The sequence below is a fragment of the Prunus dulcis genome, chromosome 5 (assembly GCF_902201215.1).
Source record: "Prunus dulcis chromosome 5, ALMONDv2, whole genome shotgun sequence".
Classification (NCBI taxonomy): domain Eukaryota; kingdom Viridiplantae; phylum Streptophyta; class Magnoliopsida; order Rosales; family Rosaceae; genus Prunus; species Prunus dulcis.
The window spans coordinates 12,095,388-12,114,481 of NC_047654.1; the positions used below are offsets into that span (position 1 = coordinate 12,095,388).

General features: G+C 38.7%; 5 protein-coding genes across 5 annotated transcripts; 3 read left to right on the forward strand and 2 right to left on the reverse strand.

Moving 5' to 3' along the window:
- The first annotated feature begins 4,625 nt into the window (after positions 1 to 4,625).
- On the forward strand, positions 4,626 to 5,149 carry LOC117629402 (histone H4). The gene has a single exon (XM_034361982.1). It carries the CDS (start codon positions 4,683 to 4,685, stop codon positions 4,992 to 4,994), a length of 312 nt encoding a protein of 103 aa, XP_034217873.1. The 5' UTR covers positions 4,626 to 4,682; the 3' UTR covers positions 4,995 to 5,149.
- A 204-nt stretch (positions 5,150 to 5,353) lies between these two features.
- Positions 5,354 to 6,136, reverse strand: LOC117629401 (probable E3 ubiquitin-protein ligase XERICO). The gene has a single exon (XM_034361981.1). It carries the CDS (start codon positions 6,125 to 6,127, stop codon positions 5,498 to 5,500), a length of 630 nt encoding a protein of 209 aa, XP_034217872.1. The 5' UTR covers positions 6,128 to 6,136; the 3' UTR covers positions 5,354 to 5,497.
- Positions 6,137 to 7,888: 1,752 nt separating this feature from the next.
- On the forward strand, positions 7,889 to 9,823 carry LOC117627615 (50S ribosomal protein L11, chloroplastic). Its single transcript, XM_034359770.1, has 4 exons — positions 7,889 to 8,221; positions 8,298 to 8,470; positions 8,564 to 8,627; positions 9,451 to 9,823. Exons 1-4 carry the CDS (start codon positions 7,984 to 7,986, stop codon positions 9,660 to 9,662), a joined length of 687 nt encoding a protein of 228 aa, XP_034215661.1. The 5' UTR covers positions 7,889 to 7,983; the 3' UTR covers positions 9,663 to 9,823.
- A 3,583-nt stretch (positions 9,824 to 13,406) lies between these two features.
- LOC117628000 (metal tolerance protein A2-like) lies at positions 13,407 to 16,325 on the forward strand. The gene is made up of 2 exons (XM_034360336.1): positions 13,407 to 13,696; positions 14,962 to 16,325. The coding sequence occupies exon 2, from the start codon at positions 14,962 to 14,964 to the stop codon at positions 16,156 to 16,158; it is 1,197 nt and encodes a 398-aa protein (XP_034216227.1). The 5' UTR covers positions 13,407 to 13,696; the 3' UTR covers positions 16,159 to 16,325.
- An 81-nt stretch (positions 16,326 to 16,406) lies between these two features.
- Positions 16,407 to 17,990, reverse strand: LOC117628001 (caffeic acid 3-O-methyltransferase-like). The gene is made up of 4 exons (XM_034360337.1): positions 17,544 to 17,990; positions 17,037 to 17,347; positions 16,876 to 16,940; positions 16,407 to 16,762 (listed from the first exon to the last, which is right to left on the reverse strand). Exons 1-4 carry the CDS (start codon positions 17,963 to 17,965, stop codon positions 16,460 to 16,462), a joined length of 1,101 nt encoding a protein of 366 aa, XP_034216228.1. The 5' UTR covers positions 17,966 to 17,990; the 3' UTR covers positions 16,407 to 16,459.
- Positions 17,991 to 19,094: the final 1,104 nt, after the last annotated feature.

Here is a 19,094-nt window from a genome sequence, read left to right on the forward strand (position 1 = left end):
TCCCATCATTGAGCACAAGACTATCAGAAGGAGATAATGGAGTGCTGACCTCCTTGGCACCGTCCATTTTTGCTTTGAGTAGGAGATCACGAATGTAATGGTGTTGCGAGAGAAAGAGACCAGACGTGGTGGGAATAACCTCAACACCAAGGAAGTAATGAAGAGACCCCAAGTCTTTGACAGAGAACCGGTGAGCCAATGTGGCAATGAACTGCATTACAAGAGAAGAATTGTTGCCAGTAACAATAAGATCATCAACATAAACCAAGAAATAAATGACATTTCGACCAAAGGTAGAAATAAATAGGGAGGCATCAGAGGTAGCATTGCGGAAGCCTTGTGAGAGCAAGAAGGAGCTCAATTCCTTGTACCATGCCCGAGGTGCCTGCTTAAGGCCATAAAGAGCCTTTCGGAGTTTACAAACATGAGATGGTAGGTTGGTATCAACAAAACCTGGGGGTTGTGACATATAAACAGTGTCACTAAGTGTGCCATGAAGAAAGGCATTGTTGACATCCAACTGACGAATAGGCCAGCCATTAGACAAGGCAAGATGCAACACAACACGGATGGTGGTGGGCTTGACCACTGGACTAAAAGTTTCGGAGAAATCGACGCCGGGGCGCTGATGAAAACCCTTGGCGACCAAACGGGCCTTGTACCTGTCAATAGTGCCATCTGGGTGTTGTTTGATACGAAATACCCATTTACAACCAATGAGATTCTGAGTAGAGTCAGATGGAACAAGCTCCCAAGTTCCATTGCTAATGAGCGCATTAAACTCAGTAGACATGGCAGCTCGCCAAAAAGGATCTTTAATGGCCTGAGAAACACATGTCGGTTCAACGGATGAGGGTATGGGGTGTTTGGTAGCGACTAAAGCATACCGAGGATTGGGCTTGCTAATACCGGCTTTGGCACGCGTCACCATTTGGTGTTCGGGAACCATGGGTTGTGAGATAGAAGATGGTGGGGGAGGCGATGGGTCAGGGGCTGGGAAGGTAAGAACGAGTCTATTTGGGTTTCTGAGGTAGGTACGGATAGGGGAAGACTGGGGAGGTTGGGTTTCTGGTTCAGTAGGGGTCGGATTGGAAGGGAAATGGGTTGGGGTCATGGTTTGTGAAGGGGTATGAGTAGTATGAGGTGGGTTAGAGGGGGGTGGGTTTTGTGGCGGAAGTGGAGAGACAGTAGGGGCTGGAGGTGGTATGTGCGCAGGGGGGCAGAGCTGCTCCAAGGCAGAAGCAGAGGACGATGTGGATGGTGCAGTCGGTGAGGAGGTGGTAGCCGATGGTGGTGGCATGGTGGCTGCTTGGAAAGGAATAAGAGTAACAGGAGGAGCAAGAGGAAACCAAGAGGTGGAAGTAGGAGAGGGGACAGAAGAAGTGGAATTATGGGCACTAGCAAGAGGGAAAGAGGACTCATCAAATTGGACATGACGAGAGATAAAAAGTTTATTGGATGAGAGATCAAGACATTTGTAGGCACTTTGATTGGAGGAGTAACCAAGAAAAAGACACGCGCGGGAACGAGGAAGTAACTTGTTGGAGTTGTAAGGCCGTAGCCATGGAAAACACAGACATCCAAAGGTACGAAGACGTGAGTAATTGGGCTGTTGATGAAAGAGTTGTGTATATGGTGAGACATTTTTAAGGATGGGAGTGGGCATTCGATTTATGAGGTAGACAGCAGTTTGAAAAACATATGACCAATAGGAAAGAGGTAATGAGGCTTGATGAAGAAGGGTGAGACCGGTTTCGACAACATGACGATGCCGTCGTTCGGCAACACCATTGTGTTGTGGAGTATGTGGTGGTGTGATGAGATGAGAGATGCCAGTGGAAGAGAGAAAGTTTTTGAGTTTGACAAATTCCCCTCCACCATCAGTAAATAAGGTGATGATTTTAGTTTTGAAATAATTTTCAACAAGTGCTTTAAAGGTGGTGAAGGTGGAAAACACATCTGATTTCTTTTTGAGAGGGTATAGCCATGTGTACTTGGTAAAATGATCAACAAAAATAAGATAGTAGGAAAAGCCATCAATGGAAGAATAAGGGGCAGGGCCCCAAACATCACTATAAAGAAGCTCTAACGGGCCATTGCTTTGAAGGGAAGAAGTACCAAATGGGAGCCTATGGCTCTTATTACAATGACATGAATGACAAAGAGACTCAGACAATTTGGAGGACACATGAATGGAAGAGGAACGAAGAACTTGGTGAAGAGTTTTAGAATTGGGGTGACCAAGACGCCGGTGCCACAAGTTTGGGGAGACCACCACACCCACCATGGCCTGAGGTTGACGGAGGGATTGGGAGGACCACTCGTACACATCGTCCTTATTCGGGCCTTGAAGAAGTACCGCCCCAGTGCTCAGATCCTTGACATGAAAGAAATCAGGAAAAAGTTCAATAGACGTATTATTTTGTTTGTTAAATTTGGAAATAGAAATAATATCTTGCTTAATGGAAGGAACACAAAGAACATTAGATAAGGCAAAGGTTTTGGAGGAGGGGGTAGGGAGAGAGGATGAACCGACATGAGTTATACCCAAACCTGAACCATTACCAATAATTATTTCATCAGGGCCATCATATGTGGAGACATCGGAGAGATTGGTGACTTTGGAGGTAACATGGTGAGAAGCACCGGAATCAAGCAACCATGTGGGAGAAGCATTGTGGCGGCCATGGTAGGTAGAATTGACCACTGGCTGACTTTGGGAGCCAGATTGAAGCTGGGGACAACGTTTGGCACTATGACCTTGTGTACCACACCATTGACAATAGCCACGATAACCAGTGCCAGTAGGGTTGTTTGAACGACGACCGTTGTCAGTGGTTGAAGGCGAGGTGGATTCAGAGGAACCACGATAATTGTTGCGGAAGCTAGAAGAACCACGATTGTGATTGTAGTTGTTGGAGCGAGAACCACGGTTGGTGGGGGCTCGCTGGGAGCTTTGAGTGACATTAGCGGTGATGACAGGTGTGGTAACTGGAGCGTCGGCACGTGTAAGGGCAGCTTCATGTTCAACCAACTTATCATGAAGATTTTCGAAGGAGATAGAGGTGTCACGGGAACGAACAACAGCAGCGATCTCCTTAAATTCAGAACCAACACCATTGAGAATGTAAAGGAGAAGATCATCATCAGAAAGGGGGACATCGATGATGGCAAGTTCATCGGCGATAACCTTAACATCTTGCAAATACTGAGAGACAGGCTTATTCTCACGACGCATAAGAGTAAGGCGTTCCTTGAGACCAAGGACACGAGCACGGGCTTTGCTAGCAAAGAGATGGAGCAGTTTGTCCCACGCCTCCTTGGAGGTCTTGGCGGAGGCAATAAGGGATATTACTTGCTGTGATACGGATGCAAGAATAGCATGGAGGAGCAGCTGGTCCTGACGAATCCAAAGGGCGCGAGGCGCGGCTGGAGTGTCTGGTGGGCATGTAGAAGAACCATCCACATAGCCCATGAGGTCATAGCCAATAAGGAGGGCGTTAAACTGGGCACGCCAAGATGGGTAATTTGTAGGGGTAAGCTTGACTGGAAGTTGTGCAGCAGCGTTGATGGTGATTAGGGAGGATAGGGTGTTGGAGTTGGTGTTGGTGATGATTGGGGTGGATATATCAGAGGATTCAGGAGCCATGAGTATAGACTGCTGGAAAAAAAAAGGAACAGAGGATGCTCGTTGGAGCCTTAGGGCTCTGATACCATAAAGAGATTAAGAATGAATGGTATACTTCATTGATATCTGATTGATACATGGAATAACTATTATATACAAATTGATACTATCTAAATAAGGTAAATATAACAGGATTGATGTAGAGAATCAATCCAGGTTGTCTAGATAAGGTAAATACAATGGGATTGATGTAGAGAATCAATCCAGATCAACTATGACAGGAAGGCAACAATCAAGGTTGACTTTGATGAGAGATTGCAGATGATTGCGTTGATGATGAGATGATTTCCTTTGATGAAGGTTCCCTTTTACCAATCATGGACATCATGAATTTCAAAATGTAGGGTTTGGACCAGCATAGACCATATTTTGGTGTATGGATGACAAATCAAACGGTCGAGAGCATACAAATTTGCACCCGAGGTATTGTGCTTGATTTCCTCCTCCCATAATGTTGTTTTGTACATATAAAAAATTCAACTCAATTGATATTGAATACAATTAAATTCCAATTTTTGGTAAAATAAATTAAGATATTCGAACCTTAAAGCATGTGACAAGGGCATCATTGATCACTCTTTTAATATTTGTGCAAATTATATCTAGTGTAATAAACTCCAATCTCGTAGACCCAAATAATGATAATAATAATAATAAACTAAATTTAAGATTGAATTCGTCAGCCGCAAAACCACATTTGCGTGTGATCCAGGTTCTCTTTTAGCATCTCGTCTCAGCCGTCAGATGACCCATAATCAACCGTTCAGTTAAGACAATGCCACTCACGCGGATCGACCCGCCCAGCCGTCGATAAGTTTCAATCCAACGTCTCAATTGAAATTCACAAAAATCCGCGCAGAAAAAACTCAAACAGAAGCGGCAAAGCAAAAATTCAAAGATCGCTCCACACTATAAAAACCCCTTCCCCTAATTAGTCAAAACACCATATTCAAAATCAAACTGTTTGGGAGGTCAGAAAAGAATTTCCGAGAAAATGTCAGGGAGAGGAAAGGGAGGAAAGGGGTTGGGAAAGGGTGGGGCAAAGAGGCACAGGAAGGTGCTGAGGGATAACATCCAAGGCATCACCAAGCCCGCCATTCGAAGACTTGCTCGTAGAGGCGGAGTGAAGCGCATCAGCGGCCTCATCTACGAAGAAACCAGAGGGGTTCTCAAGATCTTCTTGGAGAATGTGATTCGCGATGCTGTGACTTACACTGAGCACGCCAGGAGGAAGACGGTGACTGCCATGGATGTGGTCTATGCTCTCAAGAGGCAGGGGCGAACCCTCTATGGTTTCGGAGGTTAAATCTAGCATATGTAATCAAATCCCTCCTTTGATTTGGGGCTTTTGTAAAACTTGTTATGAGCGAACAAAGTGTTTGATGGTTTTTGAATCTGTAATGGCATGATTTTTAAGCTTGTTCTGCTTCAGTCAATGAATATATAGACTTTTCATATACATTTTTTGTTGATTTTTATCAGTTTCTGAGAAGGTTTATTTTTTTGGGAACCAAACCCATTTGTGATTGTAGGCAAGTTGTTTGTTGGTTTGCCTGATGCAAGTTCAGTGCATCATGTATTGCCAGTTCATTTCAACATGTGGCTGATTAACTATTTCTTCAAACTAATGTAATTCCACAGCCATTTAGGCTCAGAATTTAAAATCATTACAATAATTTACAAATATGCAGATTAAGTAATAATTTGCAGAGATGTCTATTTTGAACTCTCTAGTGGCCAGTTCAACTAGCTCAAGCAAGTTTAAGCAAGGCAAAACTAGAAATTTGGCAGGCAAGGGTTTACTATTATTCATCTCACAATGAAATCTAACCTATCCAAGTAAGCATCCCTATCCATTGTCCATGGATTTCCTCTGCAGCTCGTTCTTTCGCTCTTGGGCGAAAACAACATAGCTCTGCACAAAGGGCATGTCAGCTGGCCCTGGTTAACCCAACTATCTAGACACTCCCTATGAAACACATGATCACAGTTGCACTGTTCCCTCACCTCATGGCTTCCCTCTATGTACTCCAAGCATATATAGCATACTGTGTCCTCACTTGCATGCTTTGTGTATCTCTCAAGAACTTGACCAAACTCCACTACTGGAAGCCTCCTCTTGATATATGCAGTTAGAACATGAATTGGGACGGGGACTATCGACGGGCACATACGATCCAACACAAGAACGTAATTGTTTGGATTCGGATGATGATGTTCTTCCAGCGAATCAGTAGCTGACTCAGTTATCTGTTCTGAAGGCTTGAGCAGACCCAGATGGCTAAGTGCCAGTATCACCATGACCTTGAAATACTGAAGCAGGTTTAGAAGTGTCCTGAAGCTTATGCTCCATTTCGGCATCTTTATACAGACACTAGGGAGCCCCATGAGATACAGAAGGAAAGTGGGATGGAACGTGAGTTGTGTTGAACAAAACATATAGCATATGTATGACTATATAGAATATATAATACATTGCCAGGGAATTGAATATGCTGATTTTAATAATAAACTCACATGGTTCAGAGTTGTCTTAAACACATGTTTGACGATAATTTGATTTTAGTACACATCACTAGGTCACCCATGTTATTTTCGCCATAATTTTGTCGAGTATAAGATAAGATCAATTCTGCAGACCCATTTTGATACTTGATAAGTGTCAAGTGCACGCCAAGTTTGATACTTGACTCGGTCTGTAAAACTAGTCATGGTCGAGTTCTAACTGTTCTAGGTCTCTTCTTCCTTGAGGAAATAAAATAATAGACTTTAGTCAAAAAACAATCAGTCCCCATGAAATTGTATAATGAGCCCCACTAGTAGTTGCACGACACTCTGCAGGGATTCAAGAACGACGGCGACGACGAAGACGAAAAAGACAAGTCATCATGTGAAGTAGAATATATTAGGAGTCACGAACTTTTGGGTCCTTCCGGAGACTAACCTGAATTGAGGGACTATTCTAACTGCACTAGACTTATGAAATGCGGTTAGGAGAAGAATATATGAAAAGTCTGATATTGATTGCTTGCTGATCGGTTCAAAGCCAAAATAGCAGGCATAAGAGCATCTCCAAGGGAGATGTCAAATACCAAACATCAAATTTAAATTTAATGATTGATGTGACAATTTGATATTTACACAGTTTTACACTCCATCTGATATGACAAATAAATAATTATTGTAACAGTCAAATCTTTAAAACATAATAAAATATTTATTTGACATCTTGCTTTTGGAATGTCAAAAGTAACAGCTGAACCTCTAGCCTTCATTTCACATCAGCTTTGACAATTTGGTTGGAGTAATGTGAGATGTTATTTCTAACCGTTAAATGTTTATATAACACTTTTACATATTGGTTTGAGATGCTCTAAGCAAGTGTTGTCTTTTTTGTACTAAAATGAGTGGCTATTAAGTTACATATCTCATAAACTAATTGTTGGGTTTGTTTATTAGCATTAAAAAAATGACAGTGTTTGGTGAAACTGATGACATTTCTTCCATACTAAGCCTGTGCATTGGCACAATTTAAAAAACATACAGAAAGGGCAAAAACAGTCGCCATTGCAACCCTGTTTGCTTTAACAGCTGAAAATCACCCACACACATATATTGTTTCACACAATGCTAGGTGTTGGCTTGCTATTTTACTACCTTAGCTTTGTTCCTTTAGGGTAAATTAATTCATAGCCACTCTCATATCGATACTCTTTTTAATTTTTTGTCATGTGATAATTTCTACTTTAGAGACAAACTTTTGTCATTGGTGCATATACCTTGTGTATGTATCTTTTTCATCACATACTAAATTACGTAATGAGAGAGATAAAAAATAAAAATATACACCTATGACATAAAAGTTTATTTTTTAAACAATGCTATATGAGCCCGAGTCATTCTATGGACCATAGATGTGGACTTTCATATAAGCCACATAATTCATCTGACTAGTAACTTCACTTAAGTTTCACAAAACGATCATGTGGCTACAATGAAAATTTACATAAGGGGTCCACACCCTCACGATAGAATTTCGCATGTGAGCCTTACATCCACTATTGGACTGTCAAGCGAGGTTCAGTAGGGGTTCAACAGAGGGTGGCCCAATTGTTCATGCCTCATGGGCTAACTGTACTATCATTTTGGACAGATTACAGGCTATGGCCCAACCTAAAATTACGACGTCGTTTTTTTCCCTTGTAGAGACGGAGGTCGTCTCTTGGAAGATAGGATACTGGGTTCTATCCAAAACTTTGCCTTTGAGCTGAGACTCAGTGACTCAAACCTCTGCCATGGCGTCCTCCGTGTCTTCCTGTCACCATGTCCTTTCCTCTTTCTCTTCAAAGAAGAGCAGCAACCCAAACAATGTGAAAAGTCAGCTCTCTTCTTCGCTTTGGGGCTCTCCCATAAGCATAAGCAGCTTGTTCTCTTCAAACCTCAACACGTCCCTGCAATTCCAAACTCGGAGACGTCTCAGTGTCATCGCCATGGCTCCCCCAAAAGCCAAGCCCGGTGGAAAAGCCAAGAAGGGTATTTCAGATTCACTTTTCTGCTTCGTCTTCAACAAATTCCAACTCATTTCCTTAATGGGTTTTCTCTTTTGCAGTAATTGGAATGATAAAGCTAGCATTGGAGGCCGGAAAGGCCACACCCGCTCCACCAGTTGGCCCTGCTCTGGGTTCTAAGGGTGTCAATATCATGGCTTTTTGTAAGGATTACAATGCCAGGACAGCGGACAAGGCTGGTTATGTCATTCCAGTTGAAATCACCGTCTATGATGTTAGTCTGTGTTGCGTTTTTGGTATAAATTGTTCGTTATCTTGGTTAATGTTTGAAAGATTTTGACTATGTTATCAGAATTTTTGATGCCAGGATAAGAGTTTCACTTTCATATTGAAGACCCCACCTGCTTCGGTTTTGCTGCTTAAGGCCGCAGGTATATGCTTTTTTTCTGTTCTTTCATTTTGCTCTCTAAGTGTTTGTTGTTGGTTCTCTGAATATTGCTTAAACATGGCATTTGATTGTATTGGAAGATGTCTTACCATGTTAATTTGCTAATTGGTGCTCATCCAATCCAATGGATATCTTACCCAATATTCTTGTGCTAGGCTTAGTTTGTATTTTTGTACTCACAAATTGATTTCAGGTCATATTTTATCAACTGACAGAATTTAAAAAAAATAAAAGGAAATTGTTTCAAGTTAAAAAGATTTAAGGTGGCGTGAATGAATGATATGCATGAGTGACCCACTTCACATTATTTATTAATGCGAGGTCTTTATAGTCTGCCATCATGAATTGGCCATTGAGTTTTCATCTGCCAATTAGTTTGGCATAGTATCTCCTGCCATTGAGCCATAGACTTGAGTAGTTACCATAATTGCTGGAGTGAATCGTAGATGAGGTTTTAAAACGATTTCCAGAATGCTGCAGATCTCAGGATAAAACTCAGAAAAATTGGAATGCTTACTTTTATGCACAATATGATAGTTATTTACTTCAATCAGTATGATAATTGGTTTTGATTACATCTGTCACATATGCTCCTCATGGAGTCTTGGCCACTGTTTTGAGAATTATCACAATCTGGAAAGGCTGAAATAGTTTGGATGGTTGTTATAGTTTGTCATTTTATATATGTTCATAATAGGAGCAACCACGTAACAATCTTTTTGTTGATTAATTAAATGCTATTCCTTGCCAGTATTTGATTAGCATAATAGTAGAATATTTGTTTATCTGTGCTGCGTGGTATGTAGGAGTGGAGAAAGGTTCAAAAGACCCACAGCTGGAGAAGGTGGGAAAGGTCACTATTGATCAGTTGCGTACAATTGCACAAGAAAAGCTGCCAGACTTGAATTGCACAACTATAGAATCAGCAATGAGAATTATAGCAGGCACTGCAGCTAATATGGGGATCGACGTCGATCCTCCTGTTCTAGAACCGAAAAAGAAGGAAGTTCTTCTGTAGTGTGTGCTGCCTTCAACATTTTGTTTCCTTGATTATTAGGCTTTGTTCTTAAAATCATATTTGTTGTAAGTTAGTAGAGGACTGATGGGAAGTCAGTATGTAAAAACTATCACCTCCATTTTTGGTGGTTGGTTATAAATTCTTCATCCTTGTATTCTTTACTCTTGTTTCTCCTCTTATCATCTTTTTACTTTTTTTTTTTTTTTTTGGGTTGAATCTGATGCTTAATCACAATTATTTGTCCTTACTTCTATTGATTATATCCATAATCAAATTGAAGATAAAAGGAAGGCGACCTCAATTTCAAGCAGTCTGTGATTATGGACTATGACTACGTTAAGTGATGCCGTATTACTCAGCCTCATAATGTCAAATGTCGAATAATAATGTGGCAGATAGACTGAATTTTCTTCCTTTTCAATACACAACAAATTTTTCAGTGTCATTATAACGGTGATGTTGTACTCTAAACCTGAAGGTGTGACGGTAATATCCAACAACCAAACATCTAAGTATTTTTATAGATGGATTAATCGTTTTATTAGTCCCTGAATGTAGACTCGATTTGCATTTGAGTACCTCAATTTTCAAAATGGTTCCCGTGGTCCTTTAACTTTAGTTTCGTTAGGACAAATGGTCTTGCCGTTAATTTTGTTAACTTTTTTGTTAAGTGCAGGGGCAAAATAGTTTTTTTGTATCAAAATTAATTAAAATATGAATTAAAAAAATAAAAAATAAAAAAAAATAAAAAAATAAAAAAATTAAAATTAAACTCTCTCTCTCTCGCCCTCTATCCGGATTTCTACTCCCCAAAAACTTAAATTTTCTTCTTTTTTTTTTTTTTGGTTTTTTATTGGATTTTCTTTTATTGTTATTTAAAAGATATAATTTTTTATTCATATTTTTTGTTTTAATATAAAAATACCATTTTGCCCCTGCATTTAACAGAAAAAGTTAACAAAATTGACGGTAGGACCATTTGTCCAAAAGAAACTGAAGTTTAAGGACCACGAGAACCATTTTGAAAATTGAGGTACTCAAATGTAAATCGGGTCAAAATTTAAGATTAATAAAACGATTAACCCATATGTGACGGTCATATCCAACAACCAAACACCCAAGTATTTTTATAGATACATACACACTCCTGGTGGAAACTTAGGTGTCGTCCATTAGTGTTACTTTTCTCGATCGTCTTGCTCAATTGTCCTCGCCAGGTTGCTTTCTTTTATTTTCTTTTTGTGTTACTATTTTAATTATTGTGCCATTGACACCCCCCAAAAAAAAAAAAAAAAAAACGCTTCTTCTTGATAAAAAAAAGGGACTATTCATCCTCATGTTGTGGAGATAACGTGGTCATATATGTAAGAGTTTTCAGGAAAGATGATTACTATTAGAGATATTTAGTGATATACCTATTCTTAGCACTAATATTATAAATAAACCATACACAATTGAATTTCTATAAACAAACTCAAAAAAAACCCCAAAAATGACAGTTGGCCTTATTGAATTTAATATTGATTATTAAATTACTTTGATGCCCTATTGAGTGTTTTGGATATTTTTTTTGAGATTTTGGGATTGGGCTTGTTTTAAGAAATTGATGGCAGTTTTGTAATTTATAAGAAGTTAAAAGCCTCTTTGTTACGTTGTAAATGGGTTTTGGGTGTGTTTCTAAAGTCCATTTTATATGAGGTATTTTTATAATTTGAGCCCTTATGTTAGGTATAATAGTGAATCTCCCTTATTATTACTACTTAGGATTATGTCTTTCTTTAATGATATCCTTATTGTAGCCGTGCATACTTATGCTTTAAGATTATTCAAGATGTCCGACGACACTTCACAAGTTAGTGTTTTTAGTTAATGCAATCCAATTCTAATGTGCTATTTACCATTGTTTGATGGCAGCTCCTGTTTATTTCCTTTTTTTATTTTGAAGCAAAAAATCGATGTTTCATCAATTTTGGCTGTACATTCAAATTCCGAAACTCGTAAACTCCAAATTATTAAACCTCAAATTTTAATCCAGGAAAATAACACGAGTACTACAAGAACATGTTAAGGGCCCGTTTGATAATCATTTTAATTTGAGTTTTTAGTTTTAATTTTTTATGCTAGAGTATAAAGGAAAATGAGAGAGAGAATGGAAGTGAGGATGAGATTGAGAGAGATGATGGGAGGGAGGAAGGAGTAATAAAAGTGAAAGCAATTTCAAATATATTTCAGTTTTTAAATTTTGTTTTCACTTTTGCTACTCATCTATCTCATCTTCCATCTCAATCTCATGTCCACTCTCATTCTCACTTCCATTCTCCTTCTTTTTCCTCTATATTATAGCAAAAAAATGAAAACTACAAAATAAAATTGAAATGGTTATCAAACAGGCCCTAAGTTAATCAAAATAACAAATTAATTTAACTTTTTAACTATTTGCAACATGTCATATATTATGATGTTTTTTTATTTGCCTAGAATATGAAAGATTTTGTGATTAAACAAACTGAGAAAGACAGATATATTAAGCTAAAGAAAACAAAACGAACTTATCAAAAAAAGAAAAGAAAACAAAGGAAGTAAAGTATACACCTACTGTTTAAATGAGTTTTTTTAGTCTTCATGGGCCGACCAGAAAACTAATTCAAATAGGATTATGAATGTCGTCTGCTCAGTGGATATAATTAATAATTAATAATTATAATTAAAAAGGAAATTTGCATAAATATCATATGAACTATTAAGGGTGTGCGTATTTACCACCCAAATAATAAAATTTAACTATTTACCACCCAAACTTCAATTTTAGTGTTATTGTGACACCTCTATAAACTTCTGTCTAATTTTCCGTCAAAACGTTCCAAATACACCCCAAAATTGTTCACCCACTCACTAAAATTTTGGGTCAATATTTCAATTCTGTCCCTAGAATTCATAAATAAAATCATTAAAAAACATATTACCCCGAACCCAATGCATCCCTTCCCCGACCTACAACAGCCCCGCTCTCCTCTCCCATATTTAACAAACTCCCAGACCCCCCTCCCTCCCTCCCTCCTTCCTCACCCACTGCTTAGCAAGTAAACCCTCCCTAATCACACACTTTTTACCTCTCTCTCTCTCTCTCTCTCTCTTGCCTAACCCAGCGGCTCCCCCTCCCCCTCCCCACCACTCACCTTCTCAAACCACCGTAGCCTACCCACCTATAAATTAACAGCCCAAAAATTATTTTATTAATTTAATAATTTATCTTCATTTTTATGTTCTACTCCTCTTTAATTTATGTTGAAACTAATTGATAGAAGGGAAGAAAGGGGAGAAAAGAGAGGGTATTTGTTGAGCAGTGGGTGGGTTGGGCTACCATGGGACTTGAGTGTGGGGTTGTTTTTGTTTTTAATTTCTTTTACTTTTTTTAAGCGCATGGTAATTGACAAAACTCTACGTAACTTCATTTAACATAGATTTTCTGTTATATCTAACTGAGGTGGTAGATTTGCACTAAAGTTGAAGTCTAGGCAGTAATCAGTCACATTTTATTCTTTGGGTGGTAAATATGCACACCCTTACTCGTTGATGTGGTATTTATATAAATTTTCCTAATTAAGAAGATAAAGACAATAGTTATTAGAAATTGGACTCTTAATTGGATTTAGTACCCAAAAAACCAATCCATGGATTGGCGGCCCAAAAGGCAAAAGGGCATATAAAGGTAAAAATCAAGTCCTTAATTGTGATTCATGTACTAGCAAACAAGGAAAACCAAATCATCACAAGGACAGGAATCTTCTTCGCAAGCAAAAACTATTCAACCCTAAACCTTCTGAAAGTGGAATTAGCGATTGTGACATTTGCACCGCCTTCTCTCTCTCTATCTCTAAATATTCTTATATCAATGTCATGTTTCAAGCAGAAAGGTTTCCTCCACAGTAATATTTAGAGAATCTGAGGACCACCACCATTCTATTGTAGCTCCAACGATTCGTACCTATTTTTCAGCTTCACCTTTACCCTTCTGAACATTACTGCTTTCAGAGGTATCTCTATCTTTTATCTCTCTCTGGATTCATTATAAAAATATTCTTTTTATTATATATTTATGTACTTGAATCCATAAATCCAATGCTTTTTCAATTACCCAGATCCTGAAAGAGAGGGAAAAATGAGTTTATTATGTTATCTTATTTGGGTGCTGTTGATTAGTTGTTTTGGATTTTGCTCTGTTTTTCTGCACTTTTTACGTGATATTGCTTGATGGGTCTCGTGATTTTTTGTTTGGTTATCTGGATGCATACGTAAACAGCTGCGTATAAAGTTTTCTTTTTTTGTTGGCTTGGTTTTTATGTGTTGGTATATCATAATGCGTCTGTTGTTATCCTTGTTTGTATGATTTATGAACGTATGCTTTTGTTCTCTGATTAAGGTATGCATAATGATTTTTTTCATTCCCATCCTCTCAATTTTCATGTATGCCTCCGGTATCTTTCTTTTTATTCTTATGTATCTCCTCTGAATTTTACTGGTGTGGCTGTATACAACGTTTTTTTTCCTTCTTCAGCCAATTCGATTTTAGTTATTTTTATAAGAATAAATGTTTATCATCAATTGGATCATGGTGATTGATATGAGTAAACTACCCGAAATGCTTCTAAGGAGGATGCTGAAGAGTAGTTAAAGAAATGCAAGATACGATTTCCAGTAGTATTATTCCTTCTGTTGTTTGTGTTTCTGGCTTTTGGGGTTACATATGTTTTGATATGCCCTCTTTGCATTTTGGTGTCAGGGCAAAGTTTTAGGATTGAAGTGCTCTATTTCTAGGAGCTTTTCCTAAACTTAACTAACCTGTAATTATGATTGTTGGGAAGATACAAATGTACAAGAGGTAGGTCGAAATTGGGTATCTGAAGGATGGTTGGACAAATATAGGATTGGGCAGAAGTACATTATAATATTTTTTCTGTAATTGGAATACTCTGTTGGGCTGTTATACAAATGATCTAGTTAGGGAGGTGACATGAGAAAACACGTTTATTCATGTGCTTTCTTTGAGTTCCATGACAGCCAATCAAATGCTTATAGATGTGCTTGTTATCTTTCAATCTTTGTTGTTTGCCATCTTGTATTCATTCAGTCAGTTTCATGTTGTCTTTTTCCCACTATTATTGCTCTCAAGCTTGGTTTTTCTTTTTCTTCTGATTTTTATGTGTTTTTTGTGGTTATATCTGACATAAAAATTTTGCCAGCATTTGCCTCAAAAATCTGAATAACGCCTCATCTCTTATAATTTCTTGGTGCTTTTCAGATGGAAGTGCAAAATTCTGGGCATGCGCATATAATTGAAGTATCTGGAGATGTGCCAGCTATAGAGACAAGCCTGGGTGTGAGAAAGATTTGTGGGGAAGGACCTTGTGGATTTTCAGATGCTAAAACCAGTTCCAAAGATGCACAGGAACGGTCGGCATCCATGCGGAAGCTTTTGATAGCAGTTATACTTTGTGTTATTTTCATGAGTGTGGAAGTTGTTGGGGGTATTAAATCCAACAGTCTTGCAATTCTGACTGATGCTGCTCATCTATTGTCAGATGTTGCAGCATTTGCAATATCTCTGTTTTCGCTTTGGGCATCAGGATGGGAGGCAACACCTCGTCAGTCTTATGGCTTCTTCAGGATTGAAATCCTAGGTGCTCTTGTTTCCATCCAGATGATTTGGCTTCTTGCTGGGATCCTTGTTTATGAAGCCATTAATAGACTTGTCAACGAGACTGGTGAAGTTAAGGGCTCTCTCATGTTTGTTGTTTCTGCATTTGGTTTAGTGGTTAACATTGCCATGGCACTCTTATTGGGTCATAATCATGGGCATGGGCATGGACATGGACATGGTCATGGGCACGGTGATCATCATCACAGTAATGAGGATCATGATGGTACACATAGCCATGGGATTACTGTGACGACACACCCTCACCATCATGTGGTGCACTCCAATCATGATCACACGGAACCTCTGCTCAAGCCTGGCTGTGAAGGCGAAAAGAAACCAGAAGTTAAAAAGACGAAGCAACAAAATATCAACGTGCAGGGGGCTTATCTTCATGTACTTGGGGATTCCATTCAGAGTATTGGAGTGATGATTGGTGGAGGAATTATATGGTACAAGCCTGAGTGGAAGATTATTGATCTGATATGCACCCTTGTATTTTCATTGATTGTGCTGGCGACAACAATCAGGATGCTGCGAAATATTTTGGAGGTTCTGATGGAGAGCACTCCTAGAGAGATTGATGCCACAAAGCTTGAGAAAGGCCTCTGTGAGATGGATGAGGTAGTTGCCATTCACGAACTGCACATATGGGCCATAACTGTTGGCAAGGTGTTAATGGCTTGCCATGTTATCGTGAAGTCGGATGCTAATGCTGACATGGTACTTGAAAAGGTTATAGACTATATCAAGAGAGAATATAATATCAGTCATATAACCATTCAGATAGAGCGTCAGTAGATTTGGAGGGAGATAATCTTTCATAGCTTGAGTGTTGGAATTAGGTGGGTTCGGCATTTTTAAGACTTAAATTCTTTTCCACAGTTGATAGATCGTATCTACTGTCTCTTTGGTTTTGCTCTTATATATTTCTTTCTTATTAAAAAAATACTTGTATTTTGAAGGGATTACAATTTAGTACACCTCTCTGTTCACAAAATACTTGTCTGCAATCTGCTGCATTTTATGATGAAAAGAATTACAATCAATTGAAAAGAAAAGAAGAGTAATTATTGAAAAATAAAACACATCCAACTGGATATTACACGTTTTTAAACAGCTCAACGACTGAAAAAGTAAAAGCAGAACATGCAACTCGAATGTTTGAAAACCCTGCTTCTTTTGCCAAACTTTCTAATTCTTTCTCTGTTCTCTCCTTTCCCATCGCATTAGTGTTCATCAGGTACACATCAAACTGAAACAAACTTCTAGCAGAAAGACTAGTTTCAGGGGCTTCTGGTACCACCATATCCACCAGTATCACTTTCCCATGGTCTGGCAAGGCCTCATAGCAATTCTTCAGTATCATCAAGCAATGTTTGTCATCCCAGCCATGTAGCATCCACTGTTTTTAAAACCATTAACATTAGTTGCAAGTTACGATAGCAGACTTTTCGTAGGAAATCGAAAAATCTTTTAAGCACTTTGAAGACTTCGGATAATTCTAACAAACCTAACCTTCATGAAAATGGCATCTCCTTTCGGAATCCTTACGAACATATCTCCTGCAATGTGCTCTATACCTGAAAGCAAAACTCCTCCATAAGTCAGCAAAGCAAAGTGAAGTAAATAGTGATACACTAAATTGTCTGATGGGAAGCAAGAAGCTGATATCATACCAGGATGGGAGGGAGACTTTTCTACAACAGAAGGCAAATCATAGTTGAAACCCTTGATGGCAGGGTACATGGAGATTATCATGTTAAGGATAGTACCATCACCACCACCCACATCTACAAGTGTTTTTAGACCTACAAAACCCTTATAAGTCTCCAAAATCTTCTTCATAAAAATGGGGTTGAACTCTTTCATTGAGTCCTTGAACACTCCCCGAAATCTTTCATCCTTCCCAACGTACTCCACCACATTCATTCCATAGGCCTGGCTAAATGGAAGCCCTCCTTCCAAAACTGCATCTTTCAAATGGAACCTGCAGTGACATTAATTTCTTAAAGAATTTACAATATATGAAGATGACAACACTGATGAGAAAAAAAAAAACACAGAGTTTGACACATATACAAAAACGACTCCTTAAAAGCACAAAAGGAAAAAATTGTACACGTCAAATTGTAAGGTATCCATATAACGTGACAAGTATTTTTCAAAATTCAAAAGAAAAATACCAGCTATCTATGGTGACCTTGTCATTGCACAAATATAGTAAAGGTGCCAATGACACACCATCTTGGTTTTTGATGAAATATTTGGAGACAGGTGACAGCCCATAAAGCCTGAGAGCCTCCCCATCAGTTTGGTGTGAGGTGACAGAGCAAGCGAGAACAGAGTAAGCAGACAGAAGGCGAAGCATACGATCAAGAACCAAATCGGCACCTGGGTTGTTGTTAGAGGGAAGCTGAGATGCTATTTGGGTGGCTGAAAGCAGGGCTCCAGGGCCAGCTCTGTGCAGTATGTCAAACACTCCAAGCTCTATGGTTGCTTTGAGCACCATAGGCACAAGTGATGCGCTTGCTAATTGCATAGCATATTGAGAGTGAATTTCCTCTTCTTCATTGGTGGCCATTTTTGTCACCTGTTTTTCCTTCATGTTGGTATGTTGGTTTGTAGGGTTTTGAACTTTTATATGTGCATGAGAGTTCAAAATGGTTTTCAACGTTTCGAACTATTCTGAAATTTTTTGGTTGCTAGACGAAGAAATTGAGCTTCTATTTTGGAGGCTTGACTGCACCATTTTATTATATCCAAAGTCAGTTTGCCTTACATTAAAAAAAAAAAAAAAAAAAAAAAAGAGGTTTGCTTCTGGAAGCCCAAATAACATTAATTAAACTTTGCTACATTTAACAAATTTGTTTGAAACTTACCTGCTTTACATTTTTAACTGGGGCTGTGTTCGGTGTGGTAACCACACCACACCAAATGCTCATAACCAACAACTGGACGAAGACCATATTAGGAACTGCTACCAGATCAACCAAGGCCGGTTTGCCGATGGTTGGTTGTACCGATCAAGTCGTCGGAACGGTTTGCCGGATGTTATCTTTGATAATCCGCTGGTTTTGTCGGTCCAACCACACAGCCCTATTTTTTACCCCCCCAACAAAAAAAAAACCTGTTTTACCGACAAGATGCAACTTGGACCGATATATTCCAAAGTAAAATTATTTGCTCCTTTTAGGTAAATACAAACAAGAACACAAGAAACAAGAAAAAGTTATAAAATTAAAAAAAAAAAAACAGGAACAACAGAAAAGGCAAGGACGAGTTTCCATCATTCTTAAGTAAGAACAAAAACACTTTTCATATAAAACACACCATATTCTGCATCAGTACCTAAATAAAAATATTCTCCACTGTGCGAAGGGGAAAGACATAAAGGAGGAATATTTTACAGCCGTGGGGTTCACGTTTTAATAATCAGGTCACATTTGATTGGGGTAATTTTTTTTTTTTCTTAACTGATGTGACAAAAAGAGAATTTTAGAAATTCCAGAGATTGCAAAGGGCTTACCCAAATCAAGCTCCACCTAAGTCTCACTATTTCTGCATCTAAATGGTTGAAATTATGTCCCCTTCAACTATTGCATCTATAAACCTTTCTTCTTTCTACTATGCACACCAGTATTTTGTGCATGGTTAATGTTTTATGCATGCAAAGAAGTTATGAAAAAAAGGAGAGTTTATTATAGTTTAGTATCATGTGGTTGCACTCGTAAAAC

Coding starts and splice junctions, on each gene's coding strand:
- LOC117629402 (XM_034361982.1), top strand. CDS start 4,683: ATGTCAGGGAGAGGAAAGGGAGGAAAGGGGTTGGGAAAGGGTGGGGCA.
- LOC117629401 (XM_034361981.1), bottom strand. CDS start 6,127: ATGTTTTGTTCAACACAACTCACGTTCCATCCCACTTTCCTTCTGTAT.
- LOC117627615 (XM_034359770.1), top strand. CDS start 7,984: ATGGCGTCCTCCGTGTCTTCCTGTCACCATGTCCTTTCCTCTTTCTCT. Junction 8,222..8,297: donor CGGTGGAAAAGCCAAGAAGG/GTATTTCAGATT, acceptor TCTCTTTTGCAG/TAATTGGAATGATAAAGCTA. Junction 8,628..9,450: donor TTTGCTGCTTAAGGCCGCAG/GTATATGCTTTT, acceptor CGTGGTATGTAG/GAGTGGAGAAAGGTTCAAAA.
- LOC117628000 (XM_034360336.1), top strand. CDS start 14,962: ATGGAAGTGCAAAATTCTGGGCATGCGCATATAATTGAAGTATCTGGA.
- LOC117628001 (XM_034360337.1), bottom strand. CDS start 17,965: ATGAAGGAAAAACAGGTGACAAAAATGGCCACCAATGAAGAAGAGGAA. Junction 16,941..17,036: donor AAAGTCTCCCTCCCATCCTG/GTATGATATCAG, acceptor TTTTGCTTTCAG/GTATAGAGCACATTGCAGGA. Junction 16,763..16,875: donor GAGATGCCATTTTCATGAAG/GTTAGGTTTGTT, acceptor TTTTAAAAACAG/TGGATGCTACATGGCTGGGA.